The following is a 27500-nucleotide window of genomic DNA, read 5'->3' as shown; positions in this document are numbered from 1 at the left end:
CAGAAACACGACAGGAACAGTTTTGCAGGCTAACAAAACGCAGTGCGAAAACAACTACCCACAAACAAACAGGTGAAAACAATCTCTTTAAATATGACTCTCAATCAGGAACAACGATGAACAGCTGTTCCTGATCGAGAGCCACACAGACCAACAAATAAATATACAAACTAGAAACCTAGAATACAAAAAAACAGAACATACACCAAAAACCCCAGAACACATAAATAAAACACCCCTCTACAATAACCATAACCCCCTAACCACATAAAACAAATACCCCCCTGCCACGTCCTGACCAAACTACAATAACAAATAATCCCTATTACTGGTCAGGACGTGACACCCTCTGGATTTATCATTTTAGAATGTCAGTGTACTAGCTAGTACACAGTGCAGGTGTTAGTCATGACCAGAGGGACCACCCAGGTGTTAATCATGACCAGAGGGACCACCCAGGTGTTAATCATGACCAGATGGACCACCCAGGTGTTAATCATGACCAGAGGGACCACCCAGGTGTTAATCATGACCAGATGGACCACCCAGGTGTTAATCATGACCAGAGGGACCACCCAGGTGTTAATCATGACCAGATGGACCACCCAGGTGTTAATCATGACCAGAGGGACCACCCAGGTGTTAGTCATGACCAGATGGACCACCCAGGTGTTAGTCATGACCAGAGGGACCACCCAGGTGTTAATCATGACCAGAGGGACCACCCAGGTGTTAATCATGACCAGATGGACCACCCAGGTGTTAATCATGACCAGAGGGACCACCCAGGTGTTAATCATGACCAGATGGACCACCCAGGTGTTAATCATGACCAGAGGGACCACCCAGGTGTTAATCATGACCAGATGGACCACCCAGGTGTTAATCATGACCAGAGGGACCACCCAGGTGTTAATCATGACCAGATGGACCACCCAGGTGCCAAATTATCCCTGGTAGATTTAAAACAGCATAATTCTGTGGTTCTGGTGAGAACTGGCAAAATGTTTCACAAACTCCTCCATGTTGAGGGGAGCGTGGCCCTTCTCGACTCAACACTGAGAATTCCAAGGTGACTTGACCTGTCGTCAACCATTGTTGTCCTAAGGTGGGTTTTAATCCATTTTTAAAGCTGAGAAGATTCTCTCGCAAGAAACACTGCTGACTCGGGTAACAACAGAAATCTTACAAAGTCGAAATAGCTGTACCGGCCGTCGTATGAAGTGGATCAATCATCATTTTAACTTTATTTGAGACACGGAACAAAAAACAAGAAAACGAACGGACGACAAACAGTCTTGCAGGCTACACACAGCAATGCAAAAACAACTTCCCACACTTCCCATTACAAACACACCCCTATACATAGGACCTTCAATCGGAGACAACGAGGAACAGCTACCTCCAATTGAAGGCCAATCCCAATTAACTAAACATAGAACTAAACACCCTAGATCTAACATAGAAATACACTAACCTAGAACATAACCCATAAACCCCAGAACACTCTAAACAAACACCCCTCTACATAACACATATCCCAACACACCCCGAACCATATAAAACAAACACCCCTTGCCACGTCCTGACCAAACTACAATAACAAATAACCCCTTTACTGGTCAAAACGTGACAATAGCTCATGGAAGACCTCTTTATAAGGTTCTAGAAACAGAACAAAGTCAAGGAGAGTAGGCGGTCTGTCCCTTCCACTTTTCTCTCTCCTATCAAGAAGCCGCTTGGTTTGATGAACCTCATGTTTGAGGTCCTCTAAGTCTGTCTCAAAGGTCTGAGCAAAGGAAAACAGAGGCTCCTCATTCAAGAATGTTGTACTCTTCGGGTTGAGAGACTGGATCCCTTGCATTATCTCACATTTCCTCTTCGAAAAACGCCTCTGCAGCTCAGCTGTGAGATAAAAGATAGTTCTTTGGAAGCTCTCACCATCACTTTGGTCACTAATTTTCTGTCCTACAGTGCTCATCATCAATGAGTCATGAAATCTTAATATTTTAGGCTGTCTTTTACACGCTGTTTGTACACTTATTTCACAATGCTCTGCCATCTCTTCAACCTTTTTCCATAGTTCTCCAAAGTGACCCTCACTTCTGTAGTCCTGTAATGTGTCTGTAAGGGCACCTACTAGATCCACAGCCCTTGCCAGGTCAAGAGAGCTTGATTGGAGCATGTCAGAAAGACATTTGGCATCACCAAGCACTTTACAGAAGGTAACCAAAAGCCCTATGAAATGTAAATCTATCTGAGAAAGAAGGTCCCTTGCCTCCACTGATCTATCACCACTATGTCCAAGTGTGATATCCTGTAGCACTCTCAGAACTGCCTGTCCCTCAGATTACGGCATGCCATGTATCTGCATGTCCACTTTACATCCGTAAGTCTCTGTAGTTCCCTGGGCTTCTGCTGTGGATACAGCTCTTTCTGAACTGCAAGCTACTTGAGATGAACGTATGAGTCAGATACAAAGCTATGAAGCTTCTGCAGGAGAGCAAAAAAGTTAGCTGCCTCAGGCACTGATTTTACGGCATCCACACGAACCAAATTCAAACAATGTGCATTACAGTGCACATAAAATGCAAATCTTGCACGGTTTTTAATCCGTGCAGACACACCAGAATACTTTCCGCTGATGACGGCCCCACCAGATTATTTCTGTAGTCCACACTATGTTTTTCAAGGCAATCAATGATCATTTTTGTGAGGCCTGTTGCATCTAAGCTTTCAGCTGACTGAAAGTGTAAAAAGCTTTCGTGGATGGCCCCGTTGTAATAGTACCTCAGAACTAAAGACATTTGTTCTTTTTTTCTTTAAAATCTTTAGTTTCATCTGCAATTACACTAAAAACTTCACTTTCTTTTACTTGTCTTATTATTTCACTTTGTACCATCTCAGCTCAGCCGTCAATAACTTTGTTCTGGATTTGGTGGCTTGTGTACTTAGCATTGCCACATGCATTCATCGTTTTCTCTATGAGAAAGTCATGCTTTGCTATTTCTTCTAAGATTGTCAAACAAATGACCCTTGTTGTGAGAGTCAGCAGAATCTCGATGACCTCTCTGCACTATATGTTGAGTAGCAGTTTATAGGAGCACATCTGCAATTGTTTTAATGTAACTAGTTTTCCTCCACTTTCTTTTTCCGGTCCTCATTCCTGACATCTAACATTGATGAGTTGCTGCCAATAGCCCTTTTATGCTGATTCCAAGCATACAGAGCATTGATATGATGCTCTGCCTTCGAATGGAACTTAAACCCAGAATCTTTAAACAGTGCCTTTTTCCAGTTACAAAAACCTGACTGTGAAGTAAGTGAAGGCAGATTCAGGTGTATTGGGCAGAGAAAAATGCCTACAGGCGAAACAATAAGTCCAATCTTGACCTACAGAATATTCAAGCCATGAAATTGTCCTTTATACCAGGAGCTGTTGAAAGCCCTTTTCCCTAGTACCATGCTGAGTTCTGGGAAATGTTTTCAAACACGACTGTACAGGACCCTCTTCTCTGGATCTTGAAATGTCTGAAATACACATTAAATAATGTGTCATATCTCTGTGGAAATGTATAATTAAGGGATGCATAAGATTAGATACTAACAGCTGCTAACTAAAATGTGTAGTTTAAAGTATAGGCCTGGAATACCATTGGGTCCTTTTGGAACAGCTTATCTGGTGCTTGATGTAGATGGGTGGGGCTCAATGACATCTCCTGGCAGCTCTGGTTCACTGTCTCGCTCAGAGCCAGAGGATAGATGACATCTCCTGGCAGCTCTGGTTCACTGTCTCGCTCAGAGCCAGAGGATAGATGACATCTCCTGGCAGCTCTGGTTCACTGTCTCGCTCAGAGCCAGAGGCTCGATGACATCTCCTGGCAGCTCTGGTTCACTGTCTCGCTCAGAGCCAGAGGATAGATGACATCTCCTGGCAGCTCTGGTTCACTGTCTCGCTCAGAGCCAGAGGCTCCATGACATCTCCTGGCAGCTCTGGTTCACTGTCTCGCTCAGAGCCAGAGGATAGATGACATCTCCTGGCAGCTCTGGTTCATTGTCTCGCTCAGAGCCAGAGGCTCCATGACATCTCCTGGCAGCTCTGGTTCACTGTCTCGCTCAGAGCCAGAGGATAGATGACATCTCCTGGCAGCTCTGGTTCATTGTCTCGCTCAGAGCCAGAGGATAGATGACATCTCCTGGCAGCTCTGGTTCACTGTCTCGCTCAGAGCCAGAGGCTCCATGACATCTCCTGGCAGCTCTGGTTCACTGTCTCGCTCAGAGCCAGAGGCTCGATGACATCTCCTGGCAGCTCTGGTTCACTGTCTCGCTCAGAGCCAGAGGATAGATGACATCTCCTGGCAGCTCTGGTTCACTGTCTCGCTCAGAGCCAGAGGCTCCATGACATCTCCTGGCAGCTCTGGTTCACTGTCTCGCTCAGAGCCAGAGGCTCCATGACATCTCCTGGCAGCTCTGGTTCACTGTCTCGCTCAGAGCCAGAGGATAGATGACATCTCCTGGCAGCTCTGGCTCACTGTCTCGCTCAGAGCCAGAGGATAGATGACATCTCCTGGCAGCTCTGGTTCACTGTCTCGCTCAGAGCCAGAGGATAGATGACATCTCCTGGCAGCTCTGGTTCACTGTCTCGCTCAGAGCCAGAGGCTCCATGACATCTCCTGGCAGCTCTGGTTCATTGTCTCGCTCAGAGCCAGAGGATAGATGACATCTCCTGGCAGCTCTGGTTCACTGTCTCGCTCAGAGCCAGAGGATAGATGACATCTCCTGGCAGCTCTGGTTCACTGTCTCGCTCAGAGCCAGAGGATAGATGACATCTCCTGGCAGCTCTGGTTCACTGTCTCGCTCAGAGCCAGAGGATAGATGACATCTCCTGGCAGCTCTGGTTCACTGTCTCGCTCAGAGCCAGAGGCTCCATGACATCTCCTGGCAGCTCTGGTTCATTGTCTCGCTCAGAGCCAGAGGCTCCATGACCTCTCCTGGCAGCTCTGGTTCACTGTCTCGCTCAGAGCCAGAGGATAGATGACATCTCCTGGCAGCTCTGGTTCACTGTCTCGCTCAGAGCCAGAGGATAGATGACATCTCCTGGCAGCTCTGGCTCACTGTCTCGCTCAGAGCCAGAGGATAGATGACATCTCCTGGCAGCTCTGGTTCACTGTCTCGCTCAGAGCCAGAGGCTCGATGACATCTCCTGGCAGCTCTGGTTCACTGTCTCGCTCAGAGCCAGAGGATAGATGACATCTCCTGGCAGCTCTGGTTCACTGTCTCGCTCAGAGCCAGAGGATAGATGACATCTCCTGGCAGCTCTGGTTCACTGTCTCGCTCAGAGCCAGAGGTCCTTGTGTTATCCCTTGATCTATTACATTAAAATAACACGAGAACCATTAGTGTATAATCACAATAAAAATGCCACAGCCATCAAAACAAGAACACACATGAATCAACAACCAACATTTTAAAGTGAGGCTTTAACCTGACAAAATAATCTATTATAAACTGAAGCTAAACTTAAATTCTGAACTGGGCATGTGACTGACTGCCTGGTAGATGCTCTGACCTGGTGGTGGTAGACTGGGTCCTTGTGAAGTCTGACCACACTGACTAGCCTCATAGGGAGCTGCTCTGACCTGGTGGTGGTAGACTGGGTCCTTGTGAAGTCTGACCACACTGACTAGCCTCATAGGGAGCTGCTCTGACCTGGTGGTGGTAGACTGGGTCCTTGTGAAGTCTGACCACACTGACTCTGACTAGCCTCATAGGGAGCTGCTCTGACCTGGTGGTGGTAGACTGGGTCCTTGTGAAGTCTGACCACACTGACTCTGACTAGCCTCATAGGGAGCTGCTCTGACCTGGTGGTGGTAGACTGGGTCCTTGTGAAGTCTGACCACTCTGACTAGACTCAGGTAGGGAGATGCTCTGACCTGGTGGTGGTAAACTGGGTCCTTGTGAAGTCTGACCACACTGACTAGACTCAGGTAGGGAGATGCTCTGACCTGGTGGTGGTAGACTGGGTCCTTGTGAAGTCTGACCACACTGAGTAGCCTCAGGTAGGGAGCTGCTCTGACCTGGTGGTGGTAGACTGGGTCCTTGTGAAGTCTGACCACACTGACTAGACTCAGGTGGGGAGCTGCTCTGACCTGGTGGTGGTAGACTGGGTCCTTGTGAAGTCTGACCACACTGAGTAGCCTCAGGTAGGGAGCTGCTCTGACCTGGTGGTGGTAGACTGGGTCCTTGTGAAGTCTGACCACACTGACTCTGACTAGACTCAGGTAGGGAGCTGCTCTGACCTGGTGGTGGTAGACTGGGTCCTTGTGAAGTCTGACCACTCTGACTCTGAGTAGCCTCATAGGGAGCTGCTCTGGGGTCTGTTTGCACCTGATCTGCCTGTTTGTGCTTCTATAAAGTAGAAGTCTGATATCTCTCCCTTTCTTTTCATGTTTAATTGACCCTATGCAAAAATTAGACAGTCTGTGGTTACATCTAAGCATCCAATTACCCACATTTTTAGTCCAATCTCAATCTTAATTACAAATCTCCATTATCATAACTGTACCTTAAAATCAACTACCAGCCAAAGTTACTAGTTAGATTATGGCTAGCCCTACTCTGCAGTAACTTAGCTAGCTATAATTTCTTACACCTTTACGATAGCAAACAGGCTATCTGCAAATTGTGGTAATCTTTTGAGTAACGTTAATAGATTGATAATAACAACTGTTCGTTTTGAGTTCAAGTATGAAAATCTGAGTTAATGGATGTTAACTTGCTGAATGTTAACTTTCTGAACACTGACAGCGGTAGCCTACTAGTTACCCCACATTAGCTAAACATTCTTATACTGTAATTTACGACACTGCACTGTATATGCGTGTATTACTAGCACAGATGTAAACATAATGTTAGACTAAGGGAACTGATCTCTCTTATCTGATTAACTGTCTGTTAAAACCTCTCTGGGACATGTGGGACGCTATCAACAGCCAGTGAAATAGCAGGGCGGCAAATTCAAAACAACAAAAATCTCATAATTCAGATTTCTCAAACATACAAGTATTATACACCATTTTATAGATAAGACTCTCGTTAATCCAACCACAGTGTCCGATTTCAAAAAGGCTTTATGGCGAAAGCATAACATTAGATTATGTTAGGACAGCGCCTAAACAAGAAAAACCACACAGCCATTTTCCAAGCAAGGAGAGGCGGCACAAAAACCAGAAATACAGCTAAAATTAATCACTAACCTTTGATGATCTTCATCAGATGACACTCCCAGGACTCAATGTCACAAAATACATGTACGCTTTGTTCGATAAAGTTCATATTTATATCCATAAACCCCATTTTACATTGGCGCGTGATGTTCAGAAAATGTATTCTCTCCAAAACTTCAGATGAATGAGCACATCAATTTACAAAAATACTCATCATAAACATTGATAAAATTTACAACAGTTATTGAAAGAATTATAGATACACTTCTCCTTAATGCAACCGCTGTGTCAGATTTTAAAATAGCTTTACGGCGAAAGCACATTGTTCAATATTCTGAGTACAGAGCTCAGCCATCAAAGCAAGCTATACAGACACCCGCCAAGTTCTGGAGTCAACTAAACTCAGAATTAGTATTATAAATCTTCACTTACCTTTGCTGATCTTCGTCGGAATGCACTCCCAGGACTCCCACTTCCACAATAAATTTTATTTTTTGTTCGAAAAACTCCATATTTATGTCCAAATACTACCAAATACTCTATCCAAATCTACTAATAATATGCATATCCTACCTTCTTGGCCCGAGTAGCAGGCAGTTTAATTTGGGCACGTTATTCATCTGAATTTCTGAATACTGCCCCCTGTCACCAAGAAGTGGAGCCTAAGGTCTAATGTTAATTTACACAGCAACTCAACTTTCGTAAAAGTTGTTCAGGAAACCTAAACCCGATGCTAAACCTTAAAACTTACTTCAAATATGATGCTTTCGCCAATCGCGAAAAGAGCTTGTGGAGCTGTGGAAATACTCTCTCTTCTTCTTCTTCTGTATCTCGCAACTAACGCTAATATTCTCTCTTCCTCATCCTCGATTTGAAAACTTCAAAATAAATGCTTCTTTCAACAAGTGGTGAAATGAGATGTCAATCAGCATCAACCCGCCAGTAGCGAAATACATTTTGGGGTGGCACCCGGTGTGGCCAATCAAATGTCAGGGGTGTCCAGTGCCACCCCGGACACCCCAATGACTCCGCCCCTGCCTGGAACCAAAATGGGTTCTTCAAATGATTATCCTATTAGGTTCTAGATAGCAACTTTTTTTCTAAGAGTGTAAGACAGGGGTTAAAGAAAGAAAAATCACATGACTGACACTTAAATCGATCTCAGATGGATTGTCTGGTGCCAGATTAACCTCTCCTTTAATGTCAGATAACCTCCCCTTTAATGTCAGATAATCTCCCCTTTAATGTCAGATAACCTCCCCTTTAATGTCAGATAACCTCCCCTTTAATGTCAGATAACCTCCCCTTTAATGTCAGATATCCTCCCCTTTAATGTCAGATAACCTCCCCTTTAATGTCAGATAACCTCCCCTTTAATGTCAGATAACCTCCCCTTTAATGTCAGATAACCTCCCCTTTAATGTCAGATAACCTCCCCTTTAATGTCAGAAAGTCACGACCATCGTGTTTTTAAGGAAAGAGGATCATTTTGTACATGTATTAAATTGTGAGTTTGACCAATTCCAGTACCCTTGCTTAGAGGGTCCTCCCCAGGATAATGTTTATGTAGAAGGACTGAGAAGCTCAGTTCTGGGGGACTTTTAAACAGGACATTAGACTCCAAAATTAATTAAAAAAACTAAAATATGCTGACATCATCTAAAATATAATTTCCACCTCCAGAAATGGGCCCAATTAAAAAGAAAAGTTTTATTCTTTACATATTGGACCATTCATATAGCCTATGCATGGTATATTATCAGATGTGCTATTAGCAATCAGCATTATCACCTGCAGCTAAACTGATTAGGTAAAGTGGCATGATAATAATAATACAGCGGTTTGTCCATCTGCATTTATCCCATTGGACATAACATCCCGATATTTATTATTATTCATTACTTTTTTAAATGATAAATATGAATATATTTAAATAATGATTCAGTAGTATTATATGTGAGAGCCAATCTCTAACCTGTTTCTGTTTGTATTTTCTCACCAACAGACCATGATGCAGGTGACAGAGCTAAAGAGGGCTACAGTTGACCACTGATGGAGTATCTATCAGCTGATACAAATTTCATCAGTTTGATGTTGTTTTTAAAACTTTTTAATGTTTAACTACAGTGTAATCAGTTTTAACTAACCTCCTGTTATACTGTAGTTATGGTGTATTTGGCTTAATTAGTTCTACCTTACCCCTTAACTTCCTGTTGTCTTATGGTGTATTTGTCTGTAATCAGTTCTACCTTACCACTTAACTTCCTGTTGTCTTATGGTGTATTTGTCTGTAATCAGTTCTACCTTACCACTTAACTTCCTGTTGTAGTTATGGTGTATTTGTCTGTAATCAGTTCTACCTTACCACTTAACTTCCTGTTGTAGTTATGGTGTATTTGGCTGTAATCAGTTCTACCTTACCACTTAACTTCCTGTTGTAGTTATGGTGTATTTGTCTGTAATCAGTTCTACCTTAGCACTTAACTTCCTGTTATAGTTATGGTGTATTTGTCTATAATCAGTTCTACCTTACCACTTAACTTCCTGTTGTAGTTATGGTGTATTTGTCTGTAATCAGTTCTACCTTACCCCTTAACTTCCTGTTGTGTACAACACAATCCACCTTAATGACCAAATGTTAATGATACTGCTACCAAAATCATATATTGCTGCCACCTGGTGGTAAGAAGTGATACATGAGAAATAAAAGCCACCAAAATCATATATTGCTGCCACCTACTGGTTAAAAGTGATACATGAGAAATAAAAGCCACCAAAATCATATATTGCTGCCACCTACTGGTTAAAAGTGATACATGTGGGCCTCCCGAGTGGTGCAGAGGTCTAAGGCACTACAGACCTGGGTTTCTTCCCGGACTGTGCCACAACCGGCCGTGGCCGGGAGTCCCATAGGACAACACACAATTGGCCCAGCATCGTCCGGGTTAGGTTAGGGTTTGGCCGGGGGGCTCATCGCGCCCTAGCCATTCTGTGTGGCGGGCCGGGTGCCTGCAGGCTGACCCCGGTCGCCAGTTGAACGGTGTTTCCTCCGACACGTTCGCGCGGCTGGCTTCCGGGTTAAACTTGCGGGTGTTAAGGAGAGAGGTTAGGTGGATCACGTTTCGGGAAGACGCATGACTCCACTTTCGCCTCCCGAGCCCGTTTGGGAGTTGGAGCGAAGAGACAAGATCGAAATTGGGGAGAAAAAGGAGGGTAAAATACCAACAACAAAAAAAGAGAGATAAATGACAAATAAAAGCCTTTAATTCATGTTTCTTTACTGTTCACTGATTTGAGAAAGCAGAGACGATATTTCAAGTACAGGTAAACATTTTTTTTTGCTATTTGTATTTATTATGGATCCCCATTCAAGGCAGCAGCTACTCTTCATGGGGTCCAGCAAGATGAAGGCAGTTATACATTTTATAAAAACATTACAATACATTCATAACAGATTTCACAACACATTAAGTGTGTTGCTCTCAGGCCTCTACTCTACTACCACATTATCTATAACACAAAATCCATGCGTACATGTGTGTATAGTGCGTATGTTATCGTGTATTTGTATGCATGTGTATTACAAATACTATAGATAATACAAAATATAAATAATCCAAAAATAAATTACAAATATAAATATTAAATTGAGAATACATCTAACTACTAGATGTAGTGGTTCGTGACAACTGGTTGCTTAGCAACAGTGTTTTCCAACTTCAGTGCCGCATCACTGGCCTGAATTCTAATCAGACACGAGTTGAGAAAATGGGCTACACTGATCCGGTTTCACCAAGACCCAGCTCGAATTAGAAAATTCCATTATAGCCAGTTCAAATTTGGCCCGAATTTGGCCTGAATTTGGCCTGAATTTAAAGAGCCAGGGGAAACTCCCCCCATCCTCCCCCTCACTCTCACCTTTACTGTCTAAACAGATATCAAAATGTCAAAACGTTAGCTAGCTACAATAGGTAAACATTTAAATTTACCATGTCCATGGAGGATTAACCAGAGGGCGAACGGTAGCTAGCTAGCAAACCTTTCCTTGATGTTCTTCCCCATCAACCAACAAACAAACAAAAGTAAAACTAGAATGCAGGAGAACAGGGACTATCAGTTAGCAGTCAAATCTTTTCAAAGTTCTGTGTAAATTTCAAGAAACTGTTGCTGTTTTCCAGCTGTGTTGTTGTGTAGCCTACAGGGCACTCTGTCCCAACTGCCGTATGGAATGTTGACCGCTCTGTCCCAACTGCCGTATGGAATGTTGACCGCTCTGTCCCAACTGCCGTATGGAATGTTGACCACTCTGTCCCAACTGCCGTATGGAATGTTGACCGCTCTGTCCCAACTGCCGTATGGAATGTTGACCGCTCTGTCCCAACTGCCGTATGGAATTTTACCTCTCTGTCCCAACTGCCGTATGGAATGTTTACCTCTCATCCCAACTGCCGTATGGAATGTTTACCTCTCTGTCGCAACTGCAGTATGGAATGTTTACCTCTCTGTCCCAACTGCCGTATGGAATGTTTACCTCTCTGTCCCAACTGCCGTATGGAATGTTTACCTCTCTGTCCCAACTGCCGTATGGAATGTTTACCTCTCTGTCCCAACTGCCGTATGGAATGTTTACCTCTCTGTCCCAACTGCCGTATGGAATGTTCACCTCTCTGTCCCAACTGCCGTATGGAATTTTACCTCTCTGTCCCAACTGCCGTATGGAATGTTGACCGCTCTGTCCCAACTGCCGTATGGAATTTTACCTCTCTGTCCCAACTGCCGTATGGAATGTTTACCTCTCATCCCAACTGCCGTATGGAATGTTTACCTCTCTGTCGCAACTGCCGTATGGAATGTTTACCTCTCTGTCCCAACTGCCGTATGGAATGTTTACCTCTCTGTCCCAACTGCCGTATGGAATGTTCACCTCTCTGTTAACCTCTGCGTGTGGGAAGCATTATTCCAAATCAATGTTTTAGCTGGAACTGAAATACCTACCTCTGTATTTAGCTACTGAAATTAAAATATAATTACTGCACACATTATGTTAATTGCTTAAAAGCTATAAGGGAAAATATAATTGTCATATTTTCAGTGTCAAATTCAGGTGCAAAATCATTTTGGAGTCATTTAGTTAGTCATGATTGTCATATTCGTGTATGTAGGTGGCAGGGAAGTCAGGCGCAGGAGAAACCAAATTGGTTAAATATGGAGTATTTAATTAAAAACAAACTCCAAAACCAAAATACAAAATAAAATGGGTAAAGGATACCCGTCGCACAGCGATACACAAACCCACGTAACATAACATTCAAACAATCACCGACAAGGACATGAGGGGAAACAGAGGGTTAAATACACTAGTAATTAATGGGATTGGAAACAGGTGTGGTAGGAAGACAAGACAAAACCAATGGATAATGAAAAACTGATCAGTGATGGCTAGAAGACCGGTGACGTCGACCGCCGAGCACCACCCGAGCAAGGAGGGGATATCGACTTCGGGACAATGATAGAACACCACCACAGCATTCAGGGGACCAGAAGAAAATGTGCAGCACAATAAACAGGGCAGTTAGCTAACACAGACAAAACATTATCATTAGAGGCCAAGACACACACAGCAAGCTACCAGATATCATCCATTAAACAACCATTATTTAATTGGACTGCATTTTAACGGTAGTGAAATGTTGTAAGGGTATCCTGTATTATTGTATATGTTTATCATACATGCTAGTAGCCTAGAGCATTTCTCCTTTACTAAGATAATCCATCCACCTGCCAGGTGTGGCATACCAAGAAGCTGATTAAACAGCATGATCATTACATAGGTGCACCTTGTGCTGGGGGGACAATAAACGCTCACTCTAAAATGTGCAGTTTGGTCACACAACGCAATGCCACAAATGTCTCAAGTTTTTAGGGAGCGTGCAATTGGCATGCTGACTGCAGGAATGTCCACCAGAGCTGATGCCAGAGAATAGAATGTTCATTTCTCTACCATAAGCCACCTCCAACGTCGTTTTAGAGAATTTGGCAGTACGTCCAACCAGCCTCACAACCGCAGACCACGTGTAACCACGCCAGCCCTGGACCTCCACATTGGGCTTCTTCACCTGTGGGATCGTCTGAGACCAGCCACCCGGACAGCTGATGATACTGAGGAGTATTTCTGTCTGTACTAATGCTGCTCTAATATCTCTACTGCTGGACATACCATTCTTAGTATATCTTGAGTAAATTCTTCCGGTTTACATACATATATTGCATCTTGATTACTGCTACTGCGCTATTTTGGGTGCTAATTGGATTCGACGTTCTTGATTCGTTTTTTTTGCTGTACTTAAAAAAAAAAATTAAAAAAAACATTTAAATTATTGTTGTACTTGTTTGACATATTAATCACAGACATTAAAACCAGATTTTACTGCATTGTTAGAAGCTAATTTCATAAGCATTTCACTGCACCCTCTATGTAAATAAACTTTGATTTGATATTTTTTAAAAGCATCACATTAGATCCAGGTAGATGTTTCTGGAAACAACAGTATTGATCTGACAAGTCAGCTCTGTATATCATTTCTTCCATTTATTGACCATGGTTTTAAATTAAAGAATTTCCAAACAAAATATGCGAATAAGGGAGATGACTATGTTCCTCCATCCGTCTCTTCATCTCCGAATCCATTCTTCCACAACAGGGCTCTAAAACTAGGTTCTATTATTCTATATCCAGAGCACTTTATTCTGTGTTTTACAACATATTACACATACATGATAGGCTACCATCGATCTTGATCCTCTGTTCTGTTCTGAAGCATCAGGTCATTACTGTCACGTGGGTCGTATAAAGGGGACCAAGGTGCAGCGTGGAATATGTTCATCTTGTAGTTTTAATGAAAGAAGAATGAACACTTACAAATTAAACCAAAAAAATGACAGCAGACAGTTCCGTCAGGTACTTTACGACTAAACGGAAAATAACTACCCACAAAACCCAAAGGAAAAACAGACTGCCTAAGTATGGTTCCTAAGCAGAGACAACGATATACAGCTGCCTCTGGTTAGGAACCATACTCGGCCCAACACAAAGAAATACAAAAACATAGAATACAAAACATAGAATGCCCACCCACCTATCACACCCTGGCCTAGCTAAACAGAGAAAACACAGCTCTCCTAGGTCAGAGCATGACAATTACTAAGGCAGTTGTTCTGAAGCATCAGGTCATTACTAAGGCAGTTCTGTTCTGTTCTGATGCATCAAGTCATTACTAAGGCAGTTCTGTTCTGAAGCATCAGGTCATTACTAAGGCAGTTCTGTTCTGTTCTGAAGCATCAAGTCATTACTAAGGCAGTTCTGTTCTGTTCTGATGCATCAGGTCATTACTAAGGCAGTTCTGTTCTGAAGCATCAGGTCATTACTAAGGCAGTTCTGTTCTGTTCTGAAGCATCAGGTCATTACTAAGGCAGTTAGTTCTGTTCTGAAGCATCAGGTCATTACTAAGGCAGTTATGTTCTGTTCTGAAGCATCAGGTCATTACTAAGGCAGTTCTGTTCTGAAGCATCAGGTCATTACTAAGGCAGTTCTGTTCTGTTCTGAAGCATCAGGTCATTACTAAGGCAGTTCTGTTCTGTTCTGAAGCATCAGGTCATTACTAAGGCAGTTCTGTTCTGTTCTGAAGCATCAGGTCATTACTAAGGCAGTTCTGTTCTGTTCTGAAGCATCAGGTCATTACTAAGGCAGTTCTGTTCTGAAGCATCAGGTCATTACTAAGGCAGTTCTGTTCTGTTCTGAAGCATCAGGTCATTACTAAGGCAGTTCTGTTCTGAAGCATCAGGTCATTACTAAGGCAGTTCTGTTCTGTTCTGAAGCATCAGGTCATTACTAAGGCAGTTCTGTTCTGTTCTGAAGCATCAGGTCATTACTAAGGCAGTTCTGTTCTGTTCTGAAGCATCAGGTCATTACTAAGGCAGTTCTGTTCTGTTCTGAAGCATCAGGTCATTACTAAGGCAGTTGTTCTGAAGCATCAGGTCATTACTAAGGCAGTTCTGTTCTGTTCTGAAGCATCAGGTCATTACTAAGGCAGTTCTGTTCTGTTCTGAAGCATCAGGTCATTACTAAGGCAGTTCTGTTCTGAAGCATCAGGTCATTACTAAGGCAGTTCTGTTCTGAAGCATCAGGTCATTACTAAGGCAGTTAGTTCTGTTCCGAAGCATCAGGTCATTACTAAGGCAGTTCTGTTCTGTTCTGAAGCATCAGGTCATTACTAAGGCAGTTCTGTTCTGTTCTGATGCATCAGGTCATTACTAAGGCAGTTCTGTTCTGAAGCATCAGGTCATTACTAAGGCAGTTCTGTTCTGTTCTGAAGCATCAGGTCATTACTAAGGCAGTTCTGTTCTGAAGCATCAGGTCATTAATAAGGCAGTTCTGTTCTGTTCTGAAGCATCAGGTCATTACTAAGGCAGTTCTGTTCTGAAGCATCAGGTCATTACTAAGGCAGTTCTGTTCTGTTCTGAAGCATCAGGTCATTACTAAGGCAGTTCTGTTCTGTTCTGAAGCATCAGGTCATTACTAAGGCAGTTCTGTTCTGTTCTGAAGCATCAGGTCATTACTAAGGCAGTTCTGTTCTGTTCTGAAGCATCAGGTCATTACTAAGGCAGTTCTGTTCTGTTCTGAAGCATCAGGTCATTACTAAGGCAGTTCTGTTCTGAAGCATCAGGTCATTACTAAGGCAGTTCTGTTCTGTTCTGAAGCATCAGGTCATTACTAAGGCAGTTCTGTTCTGTTCTGAAGCATCAGGTCATTACTAAGGCAGTTCTGTTCTGTTCTGAAGCATCAGGTCATTACTAAGGCAGTTCTGTTCTGTTCTGAAGCATCAGGTCATTACTAAGGCAGTTCTGTTCTGTTCTGAAGCATCAGGTCATTACTAAGGCAGTTCTCAGTTCTGTTCTGTTCTGAAGCATCAGGTCATTACTAAGGCAGTTCTGTTCTGAAGCATCAGGTCATTAATAAGGCAGTTCTGTTCTGTTCTGAAGCATCAGGTCATTACTAAGGCAGTTCTGTTCTGAAGCATCAGGTCATTACTAAGGCAGTTCTGTTCTGTTCTGAAGCATTAGGTCATTACTAAGGCAGTTCTGTTCTGTTCTGAAGCATCAGGTCATTACTAAGGCAGTTCTGTTCTGAAGCATCAGGTCATTACTAAGGCAGTTCTGTTCTGTTCTGAAGCATCAGGTCATTACTAAGGCAGTTCTGTTCTGTTCTGAAGCATCAGGTCATTACTAAGGCAGTTCTGTTCTGAAGCATCATGTCATTACTAAGGCAGTTCTGTTCTGTTCTGAAGCATCAGGTCATTACTAAGGCAGTTCGTTCTGTTCTGAAGCATCAGGTCATTACTAAGGCAGTTCTGTTCTGTTCTGAAGCATCAGGTCATTACTAAGGCAGTTAGTTCTGTTCTGATGCATCAGGTCATTACTAAGGCAGTTATGTTCTGTTCTGAAGCATCAGGTCATTACTAAGGCAGTTCTGTTCTGAAGCATCAGGTCATTACTAAGGCAGTTCTGTTCTGTTCTGAAGCATCAGGTCATTACTAAGGCAGTTCTGTTCTGTTCTGAAGCATCAGGTCATTACTAAGGCAGTTCTGTTCTGTTCTGAAGCATCAGGTCATTACTAAGGCAGTTCTGTTCTGTTCTGAAGCATCAGGTCATTACTAAGGCAGTTCTGTTCTGTTCTGATGCATCAGGTCATTACTAAGGCAGTTCTGTTCTGAAGCATCAGGTCATTACTAAGGCAGTTCTGTTCTGTTCTGAAGCATCAGGTCATTACTAAGGCAGTTCTGTTCTGTTCTGAAGCATCAGGTCATTACTAAGGCAGTTCTGTTCTGATGCATCAGGTCATTACTAAGGCAGTTCTGTTCTGAAGCATCAAGTCATTACTAAGGCAGTTCTGTTCTGTTCTGAAGCATCAGGTCATTACTAAGGCAGTTCTGTTCTGTTCTGAAGCATCAGGTCATTACTAAGGCAGTTCTGTTCTGAAGCATCAGGTCATTACTAAGGCAGTTATGTTCTGTTCTGAAGCATCAAGTCATTACTAAGGCAGTTCTGTTCTGTTCTGAAGCATCAGGTCATTACTAAGGCAGTTCTGTTCTGTTCTGAAGCATCAGATCATTACTAAGGCAGTTCTGTTCTGAAGCATCAGGTCATTACTAAGGCAGTTCTATTCTGAAGCATCAGGTCATTACTAAGGCAGTACTGTTCTGTTCTGAAGCATCAGGTCATTACTAAGGCAGTTCTGTTCTGTTCTGAAACATCAAGTCATTACTAAGGCAGTTCTGTTCTGTTCTGAAGCATCAGGTCATTACTAAGGCAGTTAGTTCTGTTCTGAAGCATCAGGTCATTACTAAGGCAGTTCTGTTCTGTTCTGAAGCATCAGGTCATTACTAAGGCAGTTAGTTCTGTTCTGAAGCATCAGGTCATTACTAAGGCAGTTCTGTTCTGTTCTGAAGCATCAGGTCATTACTAAGGCAGTTCTGTTCTGTTCTGAAGCATCAGGTCATTACTAAGGCAGTTCTGTTCTGTTCTGAAGCATCAGGTCATTACTAAGGCAGTTCTGTTCTGTTCTGAAGCATCAGGTCATTACTAAGGCAGTTCTGTTCTGAAGCATCAGGTCATTACTAAGGCAGTTCTGTTCTGAAGCATCAGGTCATTACTAAGGCAGTTCTGTTCTGAAGCATCAGGTCATTACTAAGGCAGTTCTGTTCTGAAGCATCAGGTCATTACTAAGGCAGTTAGTTCTGTTCTGAAGCATCAGGTCATTACTAAGGCAGTTCTGTTCTGTTCTGAAGCATCAGGTCATTACTAAGGCAGTTCTGTTCTGTTCTGAAGCATCAGGTCATTACTAAGGCAGTTCTGTTCTGAAGCATCAGGTCATTACTAAGGCAGTTCTGTTCTGTTCTGAAGCATCAGGTCATTACTAAGGCAGTTCTGTTCTGTTCTGAAGCATCAGGTCATTACTAAGGCAGTTAGCTTCATCAGAGGCACAGCAGTGGTATATTGTGATGCTATGTCAGTGTACTGTGACAAAGTAGGAATAAGTCAAAAGCAATTATAGCAATTTTTCTTTATTTAAATTGTTTTTTTTGTTTTTTTTATCAGGTGAAGAAAAAATTACCTTTTTTTGTTCTGTATAATAAAATATGTTAACTTTATTCATTTTCTGAAGAAAAACAATAACAAGGAAAAAATGACATTTCTCACCCTCTTTGTAAACCTGGAGAGATTTGCTGCATTGCTGCACAGGAAGCAAGTACAACTGAGGCAGAGTATGAGGGATGAAGTGGGGAAGGAAGGAAGGGGAGGGGCTTTCTCCGGGGTGAAGTTTTCCCTAGGTACATAGTCTAGAATCAGCGTCCCCTCTCCCAGTCCCAACCTTAACCATTAGTGGGGAAAATGCTAAACTGACCCAAGATCAGCGTCTAGGGGCAAATTCACCCTACATTAGTAGGGAGGTAAGGGCGATGGAGGTGGAAGGGATGAAAGAGGAGGAAGTGGCAGACAGGATGACTATGGCATATAATATAGGGCCAGCAACAGAGAAACATGTTTTGAGCGCTGTAGAGCAGAGCTAGCCGGATGCCAGATCTGTTCTGTTTTGAGCGCTGTAGAGCAGAGCTAGCCGGATGCCAGATCTGTTCTGTTTTGAGCGCTGTAGAGCAGAGCTAGCCGGATGCCAGATCTGCCTGCTCTGTTTTGAGCGCTGTAGAGCAGAGCTAGCCTGATGCCAGATCTGCCTGTTCTGTTTTGAGCATTGTAAGAGCAGAGCTAGCCGGATGCCAGATCTGTCTTGTGATGTTTTGGCAAACTGGCGTGACAACGATGAGTGACAAGGAGATGGTAAGATATCACCAACAGATCTGGGACCCAGACTAGAGCAAGGCTGTGGTGATGGCCCAGTGAGAACAAGATGTTGATTTCTTTTCAACCAAAAATACATATTTATTTACATATTTTTACCAAATATTTCATATTTTCAACCAGAAATATGTATTTTTTACGTCTTCTCAACCAAAAGGACGTATTGTCAACGTCTTGTTCTCACTGGGAGGGCAGTAGAAGGGTCTTGCGGGCGGTGGTGAGAGCAGGTACACTGGTGAGTGACCTCATAGGGCATAACCTCCCAGGTCAGGGGCCAAAGGTCATCCAAAGGTCACTTAGAGGTCACTCTCTCCGTAGAGTGCGGTGGAGAAGGACATGTAGTCCAGGGCGCCGGGGACGGCGTCGGTGCCAGAGTAGGGCGCCATGCGGGCGATGCAGTACTCTGCCTGATCAGGAGGCAACTCACGACGAAGCTCATCAGCCATGATGAAGTTCTGGTGTAGGAGGAGAGAAGAAGGGAAGAATAGTTTTGTTTAGTAAATAAGGATTTTATGTTTGACGTTTACGTCTGTATTCACTGTATAGCCCTGCCAGATGCTTGTAGTTCTGCTGTTGACTGTATAGCCCTGCCAGATGCTTGTAGTTCTGCTGTTGACTGCATAGCCCTGCCCTGCCAGATGATTGTAGTTCTGCTGTTGACTGTATAGCCCTGCCAGATGCTTGTAGTTCTGCTGTTGACTGTATAGCCCTGCCAGATGCTTGTAGTTCTGCTGTTAACTGCATAGCCCTGCCCTGCCAGATGATTGTAGTTCTGCTGTTGACTGTATAGCTAGCCCTGCCAGATGATTGTAGTTCTGCTGTTGACTGTATAGCCCTGCCAGATGATTGTAGTTCTGCTGTTGACTGTATAGCCCTGCCAGATGCTTGTAGTTCTGCTGTTGACTGTATAGCCCTGCCAGATGATTGTAGTTCTGCTGTTGACTGTATAGCCCTGCCAGATGATTGTAGTTCTGCTGTTGACTGTATAGCCCTGCCAGATGATTGTAGTTCTGCTGTTGACTGTATAGCCCTGCCAGATGCTTGTAGTTCTGCTGTTGACTGTATAGCCCTGCCAGATGCTTGTAGTTCTGCTGTTGACTGTATAGCCCTGCCAGATGATTGTAGTTCTGCTGTTGACTGTATAGCCCTGCCAGATGATTGTAGTTCTGCTGTTGACTGTATAGCCCTGCCAGATGCTTGTAGTTCAGCTGTCTTCCTTTTTCTTTCACCCTGTGTATTATTCTTCTTTATTAACCCATCTCTTCCCTATGAGCACAAGACATTCAAAAGACATTGAAAATACATATTTTTGGTTGTGCTTGCTGGGTTGCTTTATAAAGAAATATAAACAATTTGGACTAGGGTGATGAAAAGGGCTTTAAGAATGCATTTGATGTATTGATTGATTGACTGATTGATTAATGGACTGATTAATTGATTGACTGATTAACTGATTGATTGATTAACTGATTGATTGATTGATTGACTGATTAACTGATTGATTAACCGATTGATTGATTGATTGACTGATTAACCGATTGATTAACCAATTGATTGACTGATTGATTAACTGATTGATTGACTGATTAACTGATTGATTAACTGATTGATTGACTGATTGACTGATTAACCAATTGATTAACTGATTAACTGATTGATTGATTAACTGATTAACTGATTAATTGATTGACTGATTAATTGATTGACTGTTTAACTGATTAACCGATTGATTAACTGATTGATTGATTGACTGATTGATTGACTGATTGATTGACTGATTAACTGATTGATTCACTGATTGATTGACTGATTGACTGATTAACCAATTGATTAACTGACTGATTGATTGATTAACTGATTAACTGATTGATTGACTGATTAACTGATTAACTGACTGATTGATTAATTGATTAACTGATCAACTGATTGATTGATTGATTAACCAATTAACTGATTGATTGACTGACTGATTGACTGATTGACTGATTAACTGATTGATTGACTGATTGATTAACTGATTGATTGATTAATTGACTTATTGATTGATTGACTGATTGATTTGATTGCTTGCTTGCTTGCTAGCTTGATTAATTGAATAATTGCTAAATGTATATGATTACCTTGTCCCCTGCCAGGACCTTGAAGGAGGCCATGACCTGGTCAGCGGTGTCAGTATCGGCCGTCTCTCGGGACATGAAATCAATAAAGGCCTGGAACGTGACCACGCCCACCCGGTTGGGATCCACGATGCTCATGATGCGAGAGAACTCCGCTTCACCCTATTGGACAGGAACCATAAACACTATCACCAAGGAGACCATCACCAGAGCAACAAGCAAACACACTGCAAGCATCACATCACATACTGCAGTTAGCAGATGGCGCTTTCACGTAAAGGTAATATATAGACTGTGTTCCAAATGGCATACCAGTCCCTATAATATAGTGGACTACTTTTAACCAGGTCCCAGGCTATGACAGTAAACAAACTATAATTGTTATACTGTAAATGAGAGACAAGACATATTTTCTCGTTAGCGATCAATCTGATCGTGATCGGTGGACCGTATTGTTGCCAAATGAATGTAGACTGATCTTGAAGAGACAAGGGAACAGTTCTTACCTTTTCACAAATGACTACAAGGCAGACAGATACATATTGATACATTCATAGGTTCATAGGCACACATATGAGGGTACTTGACAGAGGGCGGGATGGAAAGGGTGGTTTGGCGTTACCATGTTGTAACCGAGGGAGATAAGGCAGGTTTTGAAGTCTTCCGCTTCCATCATCCCTGTTTTCTTCTACAGGTACCAGCCAGGGACAAACAGTACGAAGGAGGAACAGATTGAAAGGTGGAAGAGGAAATATTGGGGGGGGGGGATGTCACAGGTATCCAGGTGGACATTATGAGGGGGATGGATAGAAGAAGAAGAAGAATTGAGGTAGGGGCATAGAGGTGGGTACAGGGAATAAATTGAGGTAGAGGGGGCATAGAGGGGGGTACAGGGAATACATTGAGGTAGAGGGGGCATAGAGGGGGGTACAGGGAATACATTGAGGTAGAGGGGGCATAGAGGGGGGTACAGGGAATACATTGAGGTAGAGGGGGCATAGAGGGGGGTACAGGGAATACATTGAGATAGAAGGGGGGATAGCGGTGGGTACAGGGAATACATTGAGGTAGAGGGGGTTAGAAGAGGGTACAGGGAATACATTGAGGTAGAGGGGGGTAGAGGGGGGTACAGGGAATACATAGTGGTGGGGGGGGGGGGTAAAGGGGGGTACAGGGAATACATTGTGGTGGGGGGGGGGTAAATGGGGGTACAGGGAATACATTGTGGTGGGGGGGGGGTAAAGGGGGGTACAGGGAATACATTGTGGTGGGGGGGGGGGGTAAATGGGGGTACAGGGAATACATTGTGGTGGGGGGGGGTATAGGGGGGTACAGGGAATACATTGTGGTGGGGGGGGTAAAGGGGGGTACAGGGAATACATTGTGGTGGGGGGGGGGGGGGTAAATGGGGGTACAGGGAATACATTGTGGTGGGGGGGGTAAATGGGGGTACAGGGAATACATTGTGGTGGGGGGGGTAAAGGGGGGTACAGGGAATACATTGTGGTGGGGGGGGGGGTAAATGGGGGTACAGGGAATACATAGTGGTGGGGGGGGGGGTAAATGGGGGTACAGGGAATACATAGTGGTGGGGGGGGGGGTAAAGGGGGGTACAGGGAATAAATTGAGGTAGAAGGGGCATCGAGGTGGGTACAGGGAATACATTGAGGTAGAGGGGGCATAGAGGGGGGTACGGGGAATACATTGTGGTGGGGGGGGTAAAGGGGGGTACAGGGAATACATTGTGGTGGGGGGGGTAAAGGGGGGTACAGGGAATACATTGTGGTGGGGGGGGGGTAAATGGGGGTACAGGGAATACATTGTGGTGGGGGGGTAAATGGGGGTACAGGGAATACATTGTGGTGGGGGGGGTAAAGGGGGGTACAGGGAATACATTGTGGTGGGGGGGGGGGGGTAAATGGGGGTACAGGGAATACATAGTGGTGGGGGGGGGGTAAATGGGGGTACAGGGAATACATAGTGGTGGGGGGGGTAAAGGGGGGTACAGGGAATACATAGTGGTGGGGGGGGTAAAGGGGGGTACAGGGAATACATAGTGGTGGGGGGGGTAAAGGGGGGTACAGGGAATACATAGTGGTGGTGGGGGTAAATGGGGGTACAGGGAATACATAGTGGTGGGGGGGGGGGGTAAATGGGGGTACAGGGAATACATAGTGGTGGGGGGGTAAATGGGGGTACAGGGAATAAAGTGACATACAGGAGCGATAGAAGGGAATAAAAGGTACAAAAGAAAGAGAACAAAACGACATCGTTAACCTCAGGCCCCTGCAGTGTGGAGCTGTGTTCAGTACCTGTGCATCGTTGGCGATATCGAAGCCCAGACTGATCAGGCAGGCCTTGAACTCCTCAGCCCCCAGAGTGCCCGAGTGGTCCTGGGGTGTCAGGTGTGAAGAGCCAGGTATTGTGGAGGTGTGCCAGGCATCAGGTGGAGCAGGTTGAAGCCACAGTTCATGCAGCACAGCACACGTGGAACAAGTGTGTCAGAGGGGTGTCAGAGGGTGTCAGTGAAGGGGTTGGGGTGAAGTAGACAGGAGGGGTAGGGTGGATAGGAGAGGGTAGGGGTGTGTCATGCAGAAAGAGAGAGGGTGTGGGGTTAGGGGTGGATGGATGATATGGGGTTAGGGGTGGATGGATGATAAGGGGTTGGATATAGGGGTGGATGGATGATATGGGGTTAGGGGTGGATGGATGATAAGGGGTTAGGGGTGGATGGATGATAAGGGGTTAGGGGTGGATGGATGATAAGGGGTTGGATATAGGGGTGGATGGATGATAAGGGGTTAGGGGTGGATGGATGATATGGGGTTAGGGGTGGATGGATGATATGGGGTTGGGGGTGGATGGATGATATGGGGTTAGGGGTGGATGGATGATAAGGGGTTAGGGGTGGATGGATGATATGGGGTTAGGGGTGGATGGATGATATGGGGTTGGGGGTGGATGGATGATAAGGGGTTAGGGGTGGATGGATGATATGGGGTTAGGGGTGGATGGATGATAAGGGGTTAGGGGTGGATGGATGATATGGGGTTAGGGGTGGATGGATGATATGGGTTAGGGGTGGATGGATGATAAGGGGTTAGGGGTGGATGGATGATAAGGGTTAGGGGTGGATGGATGATATGGGGTTAGGGGTGGATGGATGATAAGGGGTTAGGGGTGGATGGATGATAAGGTGTTGGGGGTGGATGGATGATATGGGGTTAGGGGTGGATGGATGATATGGGGTTAGGGGTGGATGGATGATAAGGGGGTTAGGGGGGATGGATGATATGGGGTTAGGGGTGGATGGATGATATGGGGTTTGGATATAGGGGTGGATGGATGATATGGGGTTGGGGGTGGATGGATGATAAGGGGTTAGGGTGGATGGATGATAAGGGGTTAGGGGTGGATGGATGATATGGGGTTAGGGGTGGATGGGATGATAAGGGGTTAGGGGTGGATGGATGATATGGGGTTAGGGGTGGATGGATGATATGGGGTTAGGGGTGGATGGATGATATGGGGTTAGGGGTGGATGGATGATATGGGGTTTGGGGTGGATGGATGATAAGGGGTTAGGGGGTGGATGGATGATATGGGGTTAGGGGTGGATGGATGATATGGGGTTAGGGGTGGATGGATGATATGGGTTAGGGGTGGATGGATGATAAGGGGTTAGGGGTGGATGGATGATATGGGGTTAGGGGTGGATGGATGATATGGGGTTAGGGGTGGATGGATGATAAGGGGTTAGGGGTGGATGGATGATATGGGGTTAGGGGTGGATGGATGATATGGGGTTGGGGGTGGATGGATGATATGGGGTTAGGGGTGGATGGATGATAAGGGGTTTAGGGGTGGATGGATGATAAGGGGTTAGGGGTGGATGGATGATATGGGGTTAGGGGTGGATGGATGATAAGGGGTTAGGGGTGGATGGATGATAAGGTGTTGGGGGGTGGATGGATGATATGGGGTTGGATATAGGGGTGGATGGATGATATGGGGTTGGGGGTGGATGGATGATATGGGGTTTGGGGTGGATGGATGATAAGGGGTTAGGGGTGGATGGATGATATGGGGTTAGGGGTGGATGGATGATAAGGGGTTAGGGGTGGATGGATGATAAGGGGTTAGGGGTGGATGGATGGATGATATGGGGTTAGGGGTGGATGGATGATAAGGGGTTAGGGGTGGATGGATGATAAGGGGTTAGGGGTGGATGGATGATAAGGGGTTAGGGGTGGATGGATGATAAGGGGTTAGGGGTGGATGGATGATAAGGGGTTAGGGGTGGATGGATGATATGGGGTTAGGGGTGGATGGATGGATGATATGGGGTTAGGGGTGGATGGATGATATGGGGTTGGATGGATGATAAGGGGTTGGGGTGGATGGATGATATGGGGTTGGGGATGGATGGATGATATGGGGTTGGGGGTGGATGGATGATATGGGGTTGGGGCCATGCACAAGAAGAGACAGAGAACACAACACACGTTAGGACCTTACAGTGAGGTGCTGAGGCTGTGACACACTGCTGTGATTGGTCCAGTGACAGGATATTCAATCAGAGGTGTTCGGGAACAGTGTGGCAGGCAAACTTTACAGTACAGGTCTTTGTGTTACGGTATGCGACAGGCGTATCCTTCATACATCATATAACAAAGTGGTTCCCAAAGCCAAGTGGTGAACAGTTAGGTTTTTACCCTAGGAACCGATTCAGAAAATCAATGCTTGATGACGAGTTGTTTATTTGAATCAGCGGCATTGTGCTGGGGGGGTTTTGGAAACCCTGGTATAAAACATATTTTTCCCCCTTAGTCTTGAGACATGACTGTAAAACCTTGTAAGGCCATAGGGACACACTCTACAGCCATGTCTCTGGGGAAAAGGTGTCCCTACATATCTGTCTCCAAAAAACCTAATGAACTCAGAAACCGCCCTAAAAAAATATATATATATTTTTTTATTAAACGCTGCCTCATCGTGACCCGAAAGCGGAAAGACATGACAGATATCCCCGTGAATAGAAAGACAAACACTGGAAAGGTTACCCTGGGACTCCTTCCATAGTTATTAACTGCGGTTATATTATTGACTGATAGAACAATAGTGTGGCTATGGAAGAATGCGTGAGGTCATGGAGAAATGGAACGGTGGAGTCTATCTATAAAACGCTCTGGTTGGGGGATACAGAGGAGTGTATAAGATAAATACAAAAACTCCTCCATCCATCCATAATAGGTTGTGGTCTTCATACTGAGCTTACTGATGTAAACACTGTGATCTGGGGGGGGGGGGGGGGCAAGGATAAATGGGACGGGAGGGAGAGGGAGGGAGGGAGAGGAGGAGAGAGGGAGGGGATAAATGGGACGGGAGGGAGGGAGGGAGAGGAGGAGAGAGGGAGGGGATAAATGGGACGGGAGGGAGGGAGAGGGGATAAATGGGACGGGAGGGAGAGGGAGGGAGGGAGAGGAGAAGAGAGGGAGAGGATAATGGGACGGGAGGGAGGGAGGGAGGGAGGGAGAGGGGGAGAGAGGGAGGGGATAAATGGGACGGGAGGGAGGGAGGGAGAGGAGGAGAGAGGGAGGGGATAAATGGGACGGGAGGGAGGGAGAGGGGATAAATGGGACGGGAGGGAGAGGGAGGGAGGGAGAGGAGAAGAGAGGGAGAGGATAAATGGGACGGGAGGGAGGGAGGGAGGGAGAATGACTTCTGAGAGGAATAGCGGTGTCCTGAGGTGTACTCTCATCAGTGGAATAGGAGTAAGGTATAGGTCGTCTGGAAACACTTATGATCTTATATCTCTCTCCCGTCATATACTCATAAATATCATCAGCTTAAATTAGTTCAACACCTCCATCGATGTTATCAGTTGGTCCTGGTTGATTATCTACATGATGCATGTTTGGATAGAGAAGAACAAACCCTTCAGTCCTGTAGTTTGTTAGTGTCACTATGAGAAGAATAACATGGCTCAATGACCCAACAAACGATCCTCTGTCCACCTCAACCTCCTCGCTTTGCTCATGTGGTCTAAATATGTGGAAAACACATTGTTTATAACACCATTCAGTAAGGTAGACAATGAGTGTACTGTGAAACTTCTTCTTCCCTTCTCTATTCTCTGCATTTTCGTTGAAATCTCTTCATCCCTGTTCTGTGAAACTGACCCTGTCGAAGTGGTTGAAGGAGGCTCTGAACTCGTTCATCTGGTCCTGGCTGATGCCCTTGG

General features: G+C 44.7%; 1 protein-coding gene across 1 annotated transcript in view; it reads right to left on the bottom strand.

Annotated features, from left to right (window-relative positions):
• Positions 1 to 18330: 18330 nt before the first annotated feature.
• Positions 18331 to 27500, bottom strand: part of actn1 (actinin, alpha 1) — a gene marked incomplete at its 5' end in the record, with an annotated part of 80550 nt that continues 71380 nt past the window's right edge. The window contains 4 exons of the mRNA XM_029729328.1: positions 18331 to 19594; positions 21260 to 21418; positions 23569 to 23649; positions 27439 to 27495. Coding sequence (XP_029585188.1) covers positions 19436 to 19594; positions 21260 to 21418; positions 23569 to 23649; positions 27439 to 27495 — 456 coding nt within the window. The remainder of the gene's footprint in view (positions 19595 to 21259; positions 21419 to 23568; positions 23650 to 27438; positions 27496 to 27500) is intronic.

This window comes from Salmo trutta, chromosome 33 (genome assembly GCF_901001165.1).
Source record: "Salmo trutta chromosome 33, fSalTru1.1, whole genome shotgun sequence".
NCBI classification, from domain to species: Eukaryota; Metazoa; Chordata; class Actinopteri; order Salmoniformes; family Salmonidae; genus Salmo; species Salmo trutta.
The sequence above is the reverse complement of the archived record's forward strand: the minus strand, read 5'-3'. Positions and strand labels throughout refer to the sequence as shown.